At 34.5% G+C, this 16,297-nt stretch overlaps 2 protein-coding genes and 1 long non-coding RNA gene across 3 annotated transcripts; 2 read left to right on the forward strand and 1 right to left on the reverse strand.

Annotated features, from left to right (window-relative positions):
- The first annotated feature begins 3,824 nt into the window (after positions 1-3,824).
- LOC141683240 (amine oxidase [copper-containing] zeta, peroxisomal-like) lies at positions 3,825-11,129 on the forward strand. The gene is made up of 12 exons (XM_074487940.1): positions 3,825-4,303; positions 5,631-5,740; positions 5,842-6,147; positions 6,403-6,515; positions 6,601-6,931; positions 7,017-7,232; positions 7,324-7,560; positions 8,294-8,479; positions 8,685-8,825; positions 9,009-9,277; positions 9,749-9,830; positions 10,620-11,129. The coding sequence occupies exons 1-12, from the start codon at positions 3,862-3,864 to the stop codon at positions 10,752-10,754; spliced, it is 2,568 nt and encodes an 855-aa protein (XP_074344041.1). The 5' UTR covers positions 3,825-3,861; the 3' UTR covers positions 10,755-11,129.
- Positions 11,130-12,918: 1,789 nt separating this feature from the next.
- On the reverse strand, positions 12,919-14,473 carry LOC141687282 (uncharacterized). Its single transcript, XM_074492497.1, has 3 exons — positions 14,341-14,473; positions 14,127-14,256; positions 12,919-13,939 (listed from the first exon to the last, which is right to left on the reverse strand). The coding sequence occupies exons 1-3, from the start codon at positions 14,471-14,473 to the stop codon at positions 13,135-13,137; spliced, it is 1,068 nt and encodes a 355-aa protein (XP_074348598.1). The 3' UTR covers positions 12,919-13,134.
- Positions 13,786-14,712, forward strand: LOC141687283 (uncharacterized). The gene is made up of 2 exons (XR_012560983.1): positions 13,786-13,913; positions 14,022-14,712. It is a non-coding gene; the product is annotated as an uncharacterized LOC141687283 (long non-coding RNA).
- The last annotated feature ends 1,585 nt before the right edge of the window (positions 14,713-16,297 follow it).

Raw genomic sequence — 16,297 nt, forward strand, 5'->3', positions numbered from 1 at the left:
GCTGCTTTTTCAGAAGCATATCTCCAAACTAGCAAGGGAGTGACCTGTATCTGTTTATCAACCAAAAGGTGCAAACATTTCATAATTCCAAAGCTCTGTGTCATGGGGAATTTGAGGTTGATCATGACATTAGAAACTGACGTGAAGCACAAAAGGATCAAGACTGTAGAGGATGGAGAGATGATAAAGATATTGGGAAGATACTTGAGAAATGCTGATAACTTATTGCCAAAAACTCAATTCAACACCAAAGATGATTTGGATGATGATGAGCAGAATAAGGATGGACAGAAATCTTCTGGCTCAAATCCAAGTCCATCTTTTAAAGCAACTGGTAGCAAGGTGTATGAGAAGAGAAAAAGGAAAGAAAAGAGGAAATAAGATGGAAAGAAAAGTAGGAGAAGCGGTGAAAGGGAGTCACATAAACAAAATGTCCAGGAAGCAAAGGTTCACAAATCAAACCTACTCAAACCTCCAAGACAAGCCAAACAAATACTCAACCAATCCAACTTCAAAAACCTAAATTCCTGTCTAAAAAAACTGCAAACTCCTTACTCAAGATACCAATCAGATCCAGCTAAGTCACACTAAAGAAAATCAAAAACCTACCTTCATTCAAGCCTCCAACCAAAACTCACTTCAAGACTGCTGGGAGAAAACCAAGGAAAATACAAGCTGATACTGGTGTCATCTGGAACTGCTTCAATCATGATGATTTTCTGCCTCTAAACATGAGCATAACATATGAATATTTCCAACAATTATCTGAAGAAATTGTCAAAGTTTGGGTTGTCTCTTTGGCAGAAGTCAAAATCTTCTATTTGGATGGCTCCTTCATTTTTATTAGCAGGGAAGTAATGGAAATATTTTCAACCATAGAATTGAAGAGGGTGATTAGTTTGATGAAAGACAAGGATATTAGTACAAGAATGTGGAAGGCTGTGATGTCTGAAAGGTTGAGAGAGAGAAATGAAAGACATGCAAGAATAAAAACTAAGAAGGAGGAAAGGGAAAGGCAGTATGCTAGGAAGACTGAGAGGTTTGAACTGAGATTAAATGAGCTTAATGCAAGGGGGCTGAGCAGCATCTCAAAAGATGGACATTTTCTAAACATTCAAATTGGTAGATTTTCAAGGTTCAGAGTTGGTTACCTCAACATTTACTCATTGGATGAATGGATCAAGCTGGAAGAAGCCTTAAGAGGGAAAAAAATAATTGAAGAACTCCAAGTGCTAGTAAATCTCAAGGACCTCATTAGGAAAGAACCAGGCTATAAAAAATTCACATAGTATATGTAATGTTTGAACTGATGTAACCACTCAATGTATAAAAAAATATTTATTTATCAATTTGTCAATTTTTATGTATTTGATTTTAGCTTGGGGTTAGTCTTGTTATCAGGAATGAATTTGTGATAATCAATCTTCTCACAAATTGGGGGAGATTGTTGTGCAAGACATGCCTGTACGACAACAAGACTAAGTCACATTGACAACCCTAAGATTTAGTTATTTGATAATCAATTTTGTATTATGTATTATATTTCTTGAGTCTGTAAAAAGTTTAGAAGATTAGACCGGAGGATTTTTTCGTGAACAGATTCATGCTAAGGAATAAACTCTGGAAGAAGATGAAGCCACAATCGTGCCTCAGAGAAAAGTGTAGAAGCTTGGAGTTGAATAAAACAGTTCTATGAAAAATGTTCTAAGTCAATATATTGACAAGTCACATATCAAGTTATATCGAGACGTCATTCGAGAAGTCCATAATAACTTATCGAGAAGTCCAAAATGGCTTATAGAGAAGTCTCAGAGATATCGACAAGTCAAATGAAGATGTAGAGAACTGGAGATATCGACAAGTCATTTCTGCATGTAGAGAACTCAGAGATATCGACAAGTCAAATGAAGATGTGAACAATTGTAGATATCGACAAGTCAATTTCTCATATAGATATCTCAGAGATACCGACAAGTCAAAATGTCTATATACAGATCTCAGAGATATCGACAAGTCATTTTACATGTAGAGATCTCAGACATATCGACAAGTCATTTCACATGCAATGATCTAGAGACCTCGACAAGTCAAGTATACCTATAGAGAACTCAGAGATCTCGATAAGTCATTATACTTATCGAGATGTCACTTCTCTATAGTACAAACTGGAGATCTCAGCATGCTTCTCAAATACAGAATGTAGAGAAGTTCAAGATTCAAGATTATCAGTCAATAAATGATTTATCCACTAGATTGAAAGGTCTACAAAGTAGCTGGAAGAATATAAGATCAAGGAGCAAGATTAACTGGACAAAGGATGGTCACAGACCTGCAAGATTCTGCACATATTTGCTAAGCTAGAAATGGAAATAAAAAAAGGTTACTTTAGAAAGTAGTTTAGTACATTTTAGTGCAAGTCTTGTAACCCGTGCTACTAGTTTATAAAGCATGCACTGGTCCTTAGTTCACCAGTAACAAAATAGATCTAAATTTTCTTGTATTCTTTCAAAATAGAAGCTGAGTTATTACTCTCTTAAGAATCCAGAAAAGTAGCAAGACCAACTTAATTAATACAAATTAAGTGAATTTTGAAAAAATTGTGTTTGTTAGTTATTTCTGTAAACACAATTTCTCTGTAAAATCTAAACTGCTTTATTCACCTAAAATCCAAACAAGTTTAAAAAGGCTAAAAATTCAAGAAACACATTCACCCCCCTCCGTGTTGCATTCAATATCTAACATATACAATTTTCTCAGCCGGGACAACTTTGGTCATTTCCAAGACACCGACATCACTTAAAAAATGGCATAATCCAGTTTGCAAATCACAATTTGGAAGCTTATAACTAAATGAAACTAAACCATACTCACGGAGCTCATCCACCATATTTCCTATTTCTTATAAACTCAACTCATCAATATCACACATATCAACATATCTGATTGAACCACCAACATAGATTTTAGGGGTCACACTATATTCACCCCATGATGAAATTTTATAATGAACTTATTAGGACAGTCTGCATATGCATGAAAAGGTGGCAGAAAACTCAAGGTTGGAGTGTAAATATGTGATGTTATCAAACCCTTTAAAATAAACTAAGAATCAGGACACTTAAACATACACACAACAATACATAATTGAAAAATTCAAACAAACAACTATATAGAAGCATACAATCAACTCATTACACTACTATTAACACCTATATTAAGCTCAATAAAATCAAAGATGGGATAAACAACTCACGACTATAATCGGGGGTCTCATGTAGGAAAAAACCTTCATTATCTACCGATGATCGTATACACCATGTCATTGAAATGAACAAAAAATAAATAGAACAACAAAGTTTAAGTCATAAATTAGGAGGGAAATGATACTCATTGAAGATGGCGACAAAATAGATCAAGAAGCTATCCTTAAATCAACAATGCAAGTACGGTGCAGCGAAATGAGAAGTCATCAGACAAACGTTTCTAATGGTGCACGTAATAAAAGCACACAATGTGGCCCTTTTTTCTTAGTTCATAGTTCAGGTATACATCTTATTATTTCTAAGATTAAAGTAAACATATTGCAGCTTTCATAAAATTGACGTACACAACCTCCATTTGACTCGAAATACAAACATACTAAACCATAAAATTTAGTGTTAGCGTGAAAAATTGGCAGATCTGTCTTTCAGTTGCCATCCAGGAGATCATATTTGTCAATATTATATTCCGTCAAGCGTAGACCAATGTTTTTGGATTTTGAAAGTATCTGCCAACTAGAAAATAATTGAGGCAAAAAAAGGGAGGGGGGGTTGTCACGTCACGTGTGAGGCTCGCTTTCCCACAGAAGAGGTGGAATCCATGCCCTGTCGGACTCTCTCTCTCTCTCTACACCCAAAATTCAATTATTTCTCTTTCTACATCTATCCATCCCAAATAAAATACTCCATACTCCTCTGCCTATATATATGCACAAACTCCCACGCTTTTTCTCCGAAACAAGCCCTAGCTTGTGATCTCTTTTCTAATTTTCTAGTCTCAGCGAGAGAGAGAGAGAGAGAGGAGAGAGAAGCGCTGTATGTCAGTAAGTTGTGGAACAAAGCAATTCTACGGTGGATTTGGGGAGCTTGCGAATCCTTTACAATGGCCTCAGCTTCGAAAACGACGACGTTTCTTCCTTGTCACGACTCATCTTCTCGCAAGGCTTCTTCCGAGCTCGCCGCCGACGATCACTCCGTTTCTCCGGCCGCCATTGCTTCCTTGATCCGAACTGATTCTTCCTCTAATGTTTCTTCTACTAAAGGTCTTCTTTCACTCCTCCATTCATTTTTCCCCTAACATAATACATATATGTATGTACATGTATATATATGTTCTATTGTTTTAGAAATTAGTCTCTTTGGATTGTGATTATAGAGTGCTTTGCTTGATCACCTGTTTGGAATTTAGTCTCTCTCTCTCTCTCTCCCCCCCTCTCTGTGCCCTTTGTGTGTGTGTTTAGGCTACAATTTTTAAAAATTGCTATATTAATATGCACGATTCATCGAATATACAAGTAGGATTCATAAATTTAGTTTATGATATATTAAGCCCTGTTTACTAAGAATTTAAATGAATTTTACTAAACATCCAAGTATTGTTCACCTGTTTTGTAGTTTGTAGTTAAAATTTGAACATGAGCCTGTATAAATGACAATTTATTAATCCATGTGGTTTGAAATTTTTTGAATGGTTCACCAGTGAAATGCTTTGTTTTATATGTTGATAAGAAGAGTCTAGGTGGAGTAGTTTTTGTATTCTGGGATTATTTGAGGTCTTGATGGATGGAGAAAGCAATCCATAAATAGAAATTTATCTTCAGACTACTCTCTTTGGCATGGCATGTGCCTTCATTGATAATATTTTTGTTTTGTATATGTCTCTATCTACCATCACTTGTAACTTAAAAAAACAGGACAAAACATGATGTTAGTAAAGTTTCCATGCCCTGCAGTTTCATCTGATGATGCCATACGCAAATACTCTTGTTGAGTCTTGGCATGCCATTAGATAGTTAATTAGTAAATATATTAGGGATATAGGTTTGAACATGCAAGGGCAACAATTTGACGACAATCTCTTCGTTTGCATTTGAAGATAAAATTTTGAAATGAGTCCATATTTAGAACTCTATATGCTTTTATTGAACCATTTAAGCAGTTGGGCTTCTGTATCTTAAATGGAGGAGAAAGTTAGACGATGTACCTAAGTTGTTTTCCATGCATTTTGGGAAGTGGTCTAATTTGTGATCAACTATTACGTATTTTACGGTGCTAAAGTTAGATACTTAATAGTCTCTTCTTCTCTTGCATTCTAAAGTTGGAGTCAGTAGTCATGAGATAGTAATCACATTAATCATTTTTAGTTTGTTTCACTAGGATGTTTTCTGTTCTTTTATGATCAGTATCTGGTGGTGCATATCTTTGCTTCATTCTAAAGGTTTTCAAGTAGATAAATGACACACAATATCTAATAATGTTGTTATTGTTATCACTTAGGTGTGGGAATTGTTATGGAGGTTGTGTATATGTTTATTAGATATTCTGCCCTGTATACAGATCATTTAGTCAATTCATTTCATTGTTATGCAGGAATTCCAATCATGCTGAGGGCCCAAAGTAGCCATCCTTTGGACCCTTTATCTGCTGCAGAAATCTCAGTGGCTGTAGCAACTGTCAGGGCCGCCGGAGCTACCCCTGAGGTTATGTCACTTCTTTGATTGATCTTTTTATATTCAAGTAGTTCTTGTAATAAAATCACCAAAATAACATAATTTTTAAATATTTTTTTTTCTCTGTACAGGTCAGAGATGGTATGCGTTTTGTGGAGGTTGTGCTGTCAGAGCCAGATAAAAATGTTGTTGCATTGGCAGATGCATACTTCTTTCCACCATTCCAACCATCATTATTGCCAAGAAACAAAGGAGGAGCTGTAATTCCTAGTAAGCTACCTGCAAGGAGAGCTAGACTGGTGGTATACAACAAAAAGTCAAATGAGACGAGTATTTGGGTTGTGGAGCTCTCTGAAGTACATGCTGCAACTAGAGGTGGACATCATAGAGGAAAAGTTATAGCCTCTCAAGTTGTTAAAGACGTCCAGCCACCAATGGTATCTTTCACAATTTAGTGTTTTATAGGAAGCCTAAATTTTTTTTGGTTACTCTGCTAAAAGGAATAAAACAACTAATAAAACCAAAAATAATGCCCATTCTGATTTTCTTAGCTTGTCCTGGTTATAATGTAACAAATAGTATTTTATATGTTATTAATAAAGAAGTCTTTCTGCTAAGTTTACATAGTGCATCTTTGCCAGTGAGATCTCAGGAGATAGACTGACACCTTCCTCTTATGTTTGCTATTGTAGGATGCTGTGGAGTATGCTGAATGTGAAGCAGTTGTGAAAGAGTATCCTCCTTTTCGGGAAGCTATGAAGAAGAGGGGTATTGAGGATATGGATCTTGTCATGGTTGATGCCTGGTTAGTATAAAGACTTCTGCAGTTACTTTTGGTGAAGTAATATTTCCCTTGTATGATGCTAACCTGCTTACATAATGCTAAACAGGTGTGTTGGTTATCATAGTAATGCTGATGCTCCTAGCCGCAGACTGGCCAAACCACTTATATTTTGTAGAACAGAAAGTGACTGCCCGATGGAAAACGGCTATGCACGTCCGGTTGAAGGCATTTATGCGCTTGTTGATATGCAAAACATGGTCGTTATTGAGTTTGAAGACCGAAAGCTTGTTCCCTTACCTCCAGCTGATCCTTTAAGGAACTACACTCCTGGTGAAACAAGGGGAGGGGTTGATCGAAGTGATGTGAAGCCTTTGCAAATTGTTCAGTCTGAAGGTCCAAGTTTTCGTGTCAGTGGACATTATATAGAGTGGCAAAAGGTCATTAAATCTTATGTAAATTTTTTGGTAATTTTCTACCTGCAGCGAGTGTTATGAGTTTAACATTTGAAGTACTTGTTGGCAGTGGAATTTTCGTATTGGTTTCACTCCTAGAGAGGGTTTGGTTATACATTCCATTGCTTATGTTGATGGAAGTAGGGGGCGAAGGCCCATTGCTCATAGGTTGAGTTTTGTGGAGATGGTTGTACCCTATGGTGATCCAAATGATCCTCATTACAGGAAGAATGCATTTGATGCAGGGGAAGATGGCCTTGGAAAAAATGCTCACTCACTCAAAAAGGTTTCTCATTTTCCACACATGTATAATTTGAAGCTCTTACCGTTTTCCTCGATCTTATGAAATGCTAATATTGTGTCCTCTGTTGCTGTAGGGCTGTGATTGTTTGGGCTATATAAAATACTTTGATGCCCATTTTACAAATTTTACGGGAGGAGTTGATACAATTGAAAATTGTGTATGCTTGCATGAGGAGGATCATGGCATCCTCTGGAAGCATCAGGACTGGAGAACTGGCTTAGCTGAAGTGCGGAGATCCAGGCGTCTCACTGTTTCTTTCATATGTACTGTTGCTAACTATGAATATGGTTTCTATTGGCACTTTTATCAGGCAAGTTAGATTATTAAGTCTGTAAAAATGAAGATCTAATTTACTCGTGTATTCATGATTTTGCATTAAATTTCTCATCCGCTCTACCCAATTTTACGTGCACAGTAAAAAGTTGATAAACTATTGCTCGATTAGATGATCAATGTGCTGTCAGTCTTATTACAATATTTTTTTGCCTGGATTAGTTAATAGCCTCTATCAAATATTAATATTCTATGAACCCTGGGCTATATATTTTAAGAAGTTTTAGTTAAACTCAAGCCTCCAGTCCGATATATTAGCCATCTGGACTTATTGCATGTAGTTTGAGATGCATTAAGAGAAAGTTATAACTTTTATATTTGTTTATTTAATGTTATATTACATATTAAGCATAACAATAACGTGCATAAAAATGTTATTCACCTTAAACTATGTGCTAACAGTCAAAATGACTTATATTTGCTTAGCAAAAAGAAGGCTTATATTCTGTATTGTTTGGATCAGCTTATATAACGTGACAGCACTAGTGATTACTTATAAAACACATGTGTTGTCCTAAGAGGCATCTAGTTGATTAATTGTTTGTCGAATTTTTAAATTTTAATGTTATCACTACAGCAAATTATAATACATATAAAGCACAACCATATCTACTTCATCTACGCATTTATTTTTTCTGCTCTTGTTACTGTATCTTATTGGCAGCCACACAAGTTTACAGGTTCATGAAAATATGACATCTATTTTGCAGGATGGAAAAATTGAGGCGGAAGTTAAACTTACTGGAGTCCTCAGCTTGGGAGCATTGCAGCCTGGGGAGGTTCGAAAGTATGGTACAACAATTGCTCCTGGACTATATGCACCAGTTCACCAGCACTTTTTTGTTGCTCGAATGGATATGGCTGTTGATTGCAAGCCTGGAGAGGCATTTAACCAGGTATTAATTATTTATTCCCGTTCCTCATCAGGTACATGCTACCCTTTTCATCATTGCACTTCAAATTACTTTTCTGTTTCAGTACTCTATGTTGATAAACCTGGTTTGTGTTCCAACAGGACCTAATTGGTAATGCCTTCACTGTTTTAAGGAAGTGCATAGTTTTTTCTCAGTTTTCTCCTTAAAAGATCTTTTTATTATGTAGGTTGTTGAGGTTGATGTTAAAGTTGAAGAAGCTGGGAAGGAGAATGTCCACAACAACGCTTTCTATACCGAAGAAACAGTTCTTAAATCTGAATTGCAAGCAATGCGTGATTGCAACTTTTCGTCTGCTCGCCATTGGATTGTAAGCCTCTCTGTGCTCACATATATTATGTGTATTAGCATTTAAAGTGGATATCCACGTGTATGATTGGTTTTCATGTTTGTATTCTCTGCATTTAACTGGTATAAGCTGGGAATTTTTCTGTTTATTTAACTTGTACCTGATTTCATGGACTTATTTCCCCTTTTTCTCTCTCGACTTTAGGTTAGGAATACAAGGACAGTAAATAGGACTGGACAGCTGACAGGCTACAAGTTGGTGCCTGGTTCTAATTGTCTCCCTCTGGCTGGTCCTGAGGCCAAATTTTTGAGAAGAGCTGCATTCTTGAAGCATAATCTCTGGGTTACACCATACACACGTGATGAGGATTTTCCTGGAGGAGAATTCCCTAATCAGAATCCACGAGTCGGCGAGGGCCTGGCTTCTTGGGTAAAGCAAAACCGGTCTCTGGAGGAAACAAATATTGTTCTCTGGTAAGTTTGATGTTCATTAAAAAAATTAAATTAACCATGCACTTTGATATAATATAAGTTTTGATTTCACAGAAATCATGTCTTTTGTGACACTGATCTCTTTTTTTGAGTTTCCTTTTCCTGGGTAGACAAGTATGCACGTCTTTCATGTGATATTTGCCGATGCAAATCCTATATCTCTATTGTGATACAAATATTATGGTATTCTAATAGATTCTGCTATGCTACACTGTATATATGCCATAACATTCCAAGTCGAGATAACCACCTATAATTTAGACGGTCTACTTTTTGATATTAGATTTGGTGAGGGAAACCCTAACGAGTATTCTGATATATTATACACATATTAAAACCTAGTTCTCCATCAATCAATTTTGCTTTGGTATGTTTTATTTCAAAAAAAGAAGTTAGACAAAGACATTGTTCAGAAAATTAATGCTTTATGTTTCTTTTCACCTATTGATCCAGGTATGTATTTGGAATCACACATGTTCCTCGATTGGAAGACTGGCCTGTTATGCCAGTAGAACGTATTGGTTTCATGCTTCAGGTATTTTTTTCTGAACACTAATTCTCAGTTGTTAGGAATTGAATTTCCTTTATAATGAATGGATTGCATTCTATTTTGTCTTCGAGCATCGTTAATATTTTTAGCATGACTCCCCCCCTACAAAATCAACATGCTTAAACATATGTATTAGTTTAACACAATTAAGTGAAAAGAATATGTATTACTGCATTTGTAAGTACAATTGGGCTTTTTTCATTCCAATTCTCAGTAGTAATTGTAATTTATTGGGTTTGAGCTTTTTTTGTGAGGATCACATTTAGCTGAAGGTTTTCATTGTCTGTACCCTTTATTGTATGTATCAATCTGGCACTTCATTATATCTATCAGTTGTAGACGCTCTTTATTATCTATTAGTATCAATTGTGCATGCCCTTCAAGTATAGATTAAGTTGGAACTTTCTAGCTATTTATCACGTTTCGAGTTTCTGATTTTCCTTTCAGTTTGTTCTTTGAGATCACTTGAGACCCATATCTATTGGTTTTATTATTGATAATCTAAATAATTAGACCCTACGTAAATGTTATATATTAATTATATTAATTTTCTAAATACTAACTATATATAAATATACATAGTAAAACTCCTTTTCAAATATACTTCCATTCCTTATCAACCTGAAGTTTACTTGGGTGTGGCCTGTTGTTTTGTTAGATTAGCCATCTCATTCTTTGCATGCTACATGCTAACAATGAAGTCTGGTGCTGAATCCTGACAATTAACATTCTCCTCTTCAGTTTCCCCCTTGAAATATCTTTTTAATTGTGCAGCCACATGGGTTCTTCAACTGCTCACCTGCTATAGATGTTCCACCAAGTCCATGTCAGTTGGAAGCTAAAGACAATGACACCAAAGACAATGGACAGGCGAAGCCAAGTCCGAGTGGATTGATAGCTAAACTGTGATAAGAAATTGCAGCCGAAGCAAATCCTGCCTGTTGGCTGTCAACGCATGAGAGTGGAAAGTGGTATAGTCCTCCTAGTTGTACGTCTTTTGAAAACAAGTATCTACAGTATGAGATTCGGAACACCACTACTCGGGTACATATGAATCTCCTCGGATTGTCACCTACAAATCTAATTTGGTTTCTGTTCTTGTGTGATAGTGTTGTATTCTATACACCTTGAGTATGTTCTTCTGTGACTTTTGAGATTTATAAGATTTATCAACTCCTAATGTTTAATGAATTGCATACCTTCCTGGTTTTCATTTGCCATTGAATATTGCTGGTCGGTGTGATTGATTAATAATGATACTCCCTCCATCCCAAATTAGTTGTCTCATTTGACTTTTGCACCTAATTTAAGGTGCTTTGAGCGCATATTTCTGTTATTTATTTTTCAAATTTTCTCTTTTGTGAATAAAATTTTAATATTTAATTTTTTGTTCACAAAAAGAATTTTTTTAAAATAATCAAAGAATGTATACGGTCAAGTTACCTTAAAATACGCATAAATTTCAAATGAGAGGACTAATTTGGGATGGAGGGAGTACCGTAGAGCACCATTATATTTGTGACCTCTTCTCAAGTACCATTAATTTTCTTGCGACTTCCTTGGCCTTTCGTTAACATAAAATGTCTGTACTGTAGTCTCTTGAATTACTTTTTTTCTTAATCAGTCATCTTTTCGTTAACATTAATATGTCTGTAGTCTCTTGAATTACTTTTTTTTCTTAGTGCCCGTTTGGGAAATCTTAAAATAAATAGCTTATGACTTAAAATGAATAAGTGACTTGTAAGTGATAAGTAGATAAATATTTATAAGTTATGTAAGTGTTTGGATAATTTTATTTATAAGTTAAATTTTTTTTTACTTAAATTAACTAAAATAAATAACTTTTAAATATAATTATCTTAATTCGTGAATTTTATATTAGATTAACATTTACAAATATATTTTTTAAAACTAAAATTAATAAAAAAATGAAAAAGCATAATAAGTTGAGAAAAAGTACGTCGTTGCTAACATTCAACTTATAAGTTATAAATTCAGCTTATAAGTTGGGTCGACAAACAGTCGTCGATAAGCTGTTACGGGTTTATAAGTCATAAGTTTACTTATAAGTTGTAGACAAACAGGCCCTTAATCAGTCATGTTAGACCCTAAAAAGAAGTGCGTGTAAATCAGTTGAAAGAACGTTATATAATTAACATTTCTTTCCCGAAATATTTATATTGTTTTCCATGTGTGTAAGTTAATGGGATGGATTATCATAGTTTTGTAGTTCGTTAGCCAAGTTCAGTTTTTTGCATTCTATTCTGGATCCATAAGATGTGGGAAGCTATACCTGCGTTTTTCTCTGTTAAAGGCTTACTTTTTCACTATCTGTTATTGTTTTTGAGAAATTTACGAGTTTAGTAGTAAAGCTGCAGAAGTTGTTTAGCAAAAAAAAAGGTGCAAAGTTATTTAGCAAAACAAAAAGGAGTGCACCAGCCACAACTTGTTTGTTATCATCTATAGGTTTTACTGCACCGAGCAGGTGATGAAGCTACTTTTAAAGTTCATACTTCATACAATCCTTGATAACAAATGCTAATTGTTAGTTGCATTGAACTTGCATGTGATAGTGAATATGTGGTGAATGTGTGCATTTAATATATGGTTATTATCTTTTAGATTGAGGTTCCTGTTATGTGGAGGAGAAGAAATGATAGACTTGATTAAAATTAAGGACTAATAAACTCGAAAACCCAAATTATAGGCATTTCAACTTCTAGTTAGAATTGACGTTCCACCACTTATGCAGTTATGCTCATATAATTAGTGATTTGATGTGGTTCAACTACATTTTAAGTACTCTTTGGGGTCCATCTTCTTTGTTAGGACAGGAAATGTAGTTAATACCACAAACTATTTAGTTTAATGACTGATTGTGAAGTACTAATCTCTTAATGCTCACCATTTAATAAGTACTTGGCAACTAAAAATTGTGAAAATTCAGCAAATAATGCAGTAGGCTCTACAACTTGGTAAATCTTAGATGACACCCTTTTGATTTAGAATGCAATAACTGAGGTTTCTGACATGGAATATGGGTCTTCTTTGATCACTCATTGACCCCATCCAGTTATAGCACAAATGTGAAATCTTTATTCAATTCATATGATAATACATTATCTACAAATAACAATGGAGAAAGTCTGTGTTTATTAGCTACAGACAAATGGAGAAGAGTAGACACAACCCACTTAAGCTCACCTCAAACTGTTTATCCTAGAAACCTGTGCTAACAAATATCATTATATGTTACTCGCGCTGTTGCAAATACCATTGAATCTAAACTTCATATCTGGTGGAAGACTAGATCTTCCGAAAGAGATGTCATTGGATAACTCATGTAATCATCTGAGCAATGAGGCTGTACTTGCCATCGATTTGGTTCCGGTGATTCCTCAGATTTGATTCCGCTGAACTGGAACAATGACTCCAAACTGTTATTGGTATCCCATGATAAAGTACCATTATTTCCCACCATTTTGTCCAACTCAAATCCCGCATTTGCAGTACTTGTTACATTTGAGCTATTGCTTGAACATTCTTTCACTTCATTAAACAGTAATGAATTCAATGTGGAAGCAGAATTTGCAGAAAATTCCGCTTCTGCAATACCTTGAATATCATAATTTGTTAAATCTGGCATTGAAGAGAACCCAAAGTTCGGTTTGGCTTCGAACTGGTCGTGGTCATACAATGTTTGATACTGCTGAAATCGTGGAATTACGTTGGAATTGTATCCATTTGGGTTAATTCTTTCCTGGAACTCGAGTAAGAATACAGTGTCAAAGTTGGGCGTGCTGTGCAGAGTGTTCGCTAAACTGTTTGCTACTCTTACATTGCCACTACTGTTGTAACATGCTTTGTTGACATTAAAAGGTTTCTCTGTTTCAGTTGCAGTTTCAACAGGATGTGCTTGCGATGATTGCAGCAAAGAAGCCTCATTTGGGGTTCTGATTTCTGATTCAGCTAATGGCTTATGGGTGCTGGGATCAATACCTTGCTTCATCAGCTTCTTCTTTAAACAAGAGTTCCAAAAGTTCTTTATCTCATTATCTGTTCTTCCAGGTAACTGTGCTGCAATTTGAGCCCACCTGTCATTTTGATTTCAAAATACTATCATTAGTAAATAGCAGTATTCATAAATCCACTGATAGTTCAAATGTTGATTCTTAGATATTGAAATATGAGTAGTAAAAGTAATGGCTGCATAGTGCATTGGCAGACTTGTGTACGAGCGGGATGTACGGGGTATATGTATGTTTGGGTTGAGTAGTGTACCTGTTTCCGAGAAGTTGATGGAGACTAAGTATGAGATCCTCCTCTTTCTGGGAAAACATTCCTCTCTTCAAGTCAGGCCTCAAGTAATTTATCCACCTCAGTCTGCAACTCTTTCCACACCTCTGCAAACCTGCATAAACAATGCATTAGCAAAATAACACACATAAACATCCCCTGTACTACTTGTAGAGAATGAAATGGGAGTGAAATTCACCAGCTAATTTAGGAACAGAGCTCCAGCAACCGACACCGAAATGAGCAATGTGGTTGAACAATTTCTCATCCTCATCTGGTGACCATAAACCTTTCCTCAACTTTTGCTTTGCACAACAAGAGTGTCTCCCCATTATCAAAGAGTTGCTTAGAAAGAACACTACTAGCTTGTGTTTGCCAAGTTGTTACACAGTTATGTACTTGTGATAGCTCCAGTGGTTGAGGTAATAGTTTCTGTAGGCCTCAAGTAGTAGCAGGGATGAACTTAATTCTTACAATTCAAGTTAACAGAGAGAGAGAGAGAGAGCAATCAAGTGGATTTTACGCAAATCTGGTGATGCTTTTGGATTGGAATGAATTGAGTTTAAAGATATGTATATCTTACAAAGAAAATCGAAGGTTTGGTCACCTCTAGGGAAGAAAACACTTAGTACATTTGTCATTCTTATTACAAACTACACCATGTATATATACTCTTAATTTTTCGCCAGAGTATAAATACAATAATTATACTTATAAAATAACATTATGATTTGTGTAATAATACAAACTTAATTGATATACTAGATGATATGGGGCTAAACTGTCCCAACCAAATAATGGAGCTTCTATTTTGGTCAATGTCGTACCTAATGGCTAATGCAACTCTGAGAATCTCAGACTCAGAGACAATTGCTCAACTCCACTTTATGTAAATTACATAAGAGTAGGATTTGGTAAAATTTTGGATATTATTAACACCAAAATTTGGATACTTTCTCCATTTCTTTTCATTGTTATATTTGTCTTTTGGTTAGTTAAATTGATCAAAATTTGAATGAAATTTATTAAAATTTTAGAGTTAAATAAAATAAAAAATTATATTACTGTAAAGTATATTTAATCTATTTTAATATATAATTTACAGTTTTTTAAATAATATATTATTATTTTTAATATTTTATCTAAAATTGATCAATTCAACTGATAAAAAAAAGTGACGACTAAATAGAAAGCATAATTTAGTGTTTTTTACTATCATTTGGATGAAAACCTGGAGAGCATAAAAAAGAAATTTGTTCTTAATGGATAAAAATTTCCGCGTACCAACAGCAAATAAAAGGATAATTTGTTTGCGTAAGAGCTGTATTGTATTGCTCTAACTCTAAGGATTAATATGTTAAAAAAATCAACCGACAGCAGCGTTGTCGAAACTTGTAGGTTCCACGTACGAAATTAAAAATTTGACTACCAGGGAAATCTTTTGAAAACATTAATTAAAGTAGCGGATACTTTATGAAATCATTCCGCAACACTTCTCACTTCTTATCCCGCAAAATTCCGCTTACTATTATAATTATATTTTTTCCCCATTTCCACTATAAAATAATAAATTTTGAAATTTACTATTAATTTCAGTTTCGATTTTCATTTTATAGTATATATTTTAAAATTTTATAACTCTACGAAAATAAATGTAAATATGTATTCAAAATTAATTGTTCAACTTTTTTTAGTAAAATTATAAAATATTGGCAATATTACTATAATGAAAATTGAAACTAAAATTATTAGTAGTATTTGAAAATTTTAAATTTTCTATTTTGTATTAAAATTTAATTATTAATATTATTAAAAAAATAATTTATTTTAAATATTTTTTACTGAAATTCCGATTTGCTTTACCAAATTTCTGTTACATATCTATTTTTAAACGAAAATTGAGGGGTACAAATTATAATTATCTCTTCTTGTTAACTCGTGGTGCAATGTATATATTGTGTAACCATAATCTTGGCGAAGATAATTGTTATATAATACTTACTAAAAATTTCCCATATTTATATTCTTTTGAGGCATAATCAAGAGTTATCTCAAAATTTCATCAGAATTTGTCATCCATCACTATAATATGTCCAATATTTATATTAAATGTATCAAGACTAGTATTTACCTTAACTACAAGTTATCTACAAATC

Source organism: Apium graveolens, chromosome 9 (genome assembly GCF_009905375.1).
Source record: "Apium graveolens cultivar Ventura chromosome 9, ASM990537v1, whole genome shotgun sequence".
Taxonomy (NCBI): Eukaryota; Viridiplantae; Streptophyta; class Magnoliopsida; order Apiales; family Apiaceae; genus Apium; species Apium graveolens.

Bases quoted from the DNA above. Each gene is read 5' to 3' on its own strand.
- LOC141683240 (XM_074487940.1), top strand. From the start codon at position 3,862: ATGCCCTGTCGGACTCTCTCTCTCTCTCTACACCCAAAATTCAATTAT. The intron at 6,516-6,600 runs GTTAGTATAAAG...AATGCTAAACAG, and splicing joins CTTGTCATGGTTGATGCCTG to GTGTGTTGGTTATCATAGTA. The intron at 7,561-8,293 runs GCAAGTTAGATT...TCTATTTTGCAG, and splicing joins TCTATTGGCACTTTTATCAG to GATGGAAAAATTGAGGCGGA.
- LOC141687282 (XM_074492497.1), bottom strand. From the start codon at position 14,473: ATGGGGAGACACTCTTGTTGTGCAAAGCAAAAGTTGAGGAAAGGTTTA. The intron at 14,257-14,340 runs GTGAATTTCACT...TTGTTTATGCAG, and splicing joins CTCTGTTCCTAAATTAGCTG to GTTTGCAGAGGTGTGGAAAG. The intron at 13,940-14,126 runs GTACACTACTCA...TCAAAATGACAG, and splicing joins CATCAACTTCTCGGAAACAG to GTGGGCTCAAATTGCAGCAC.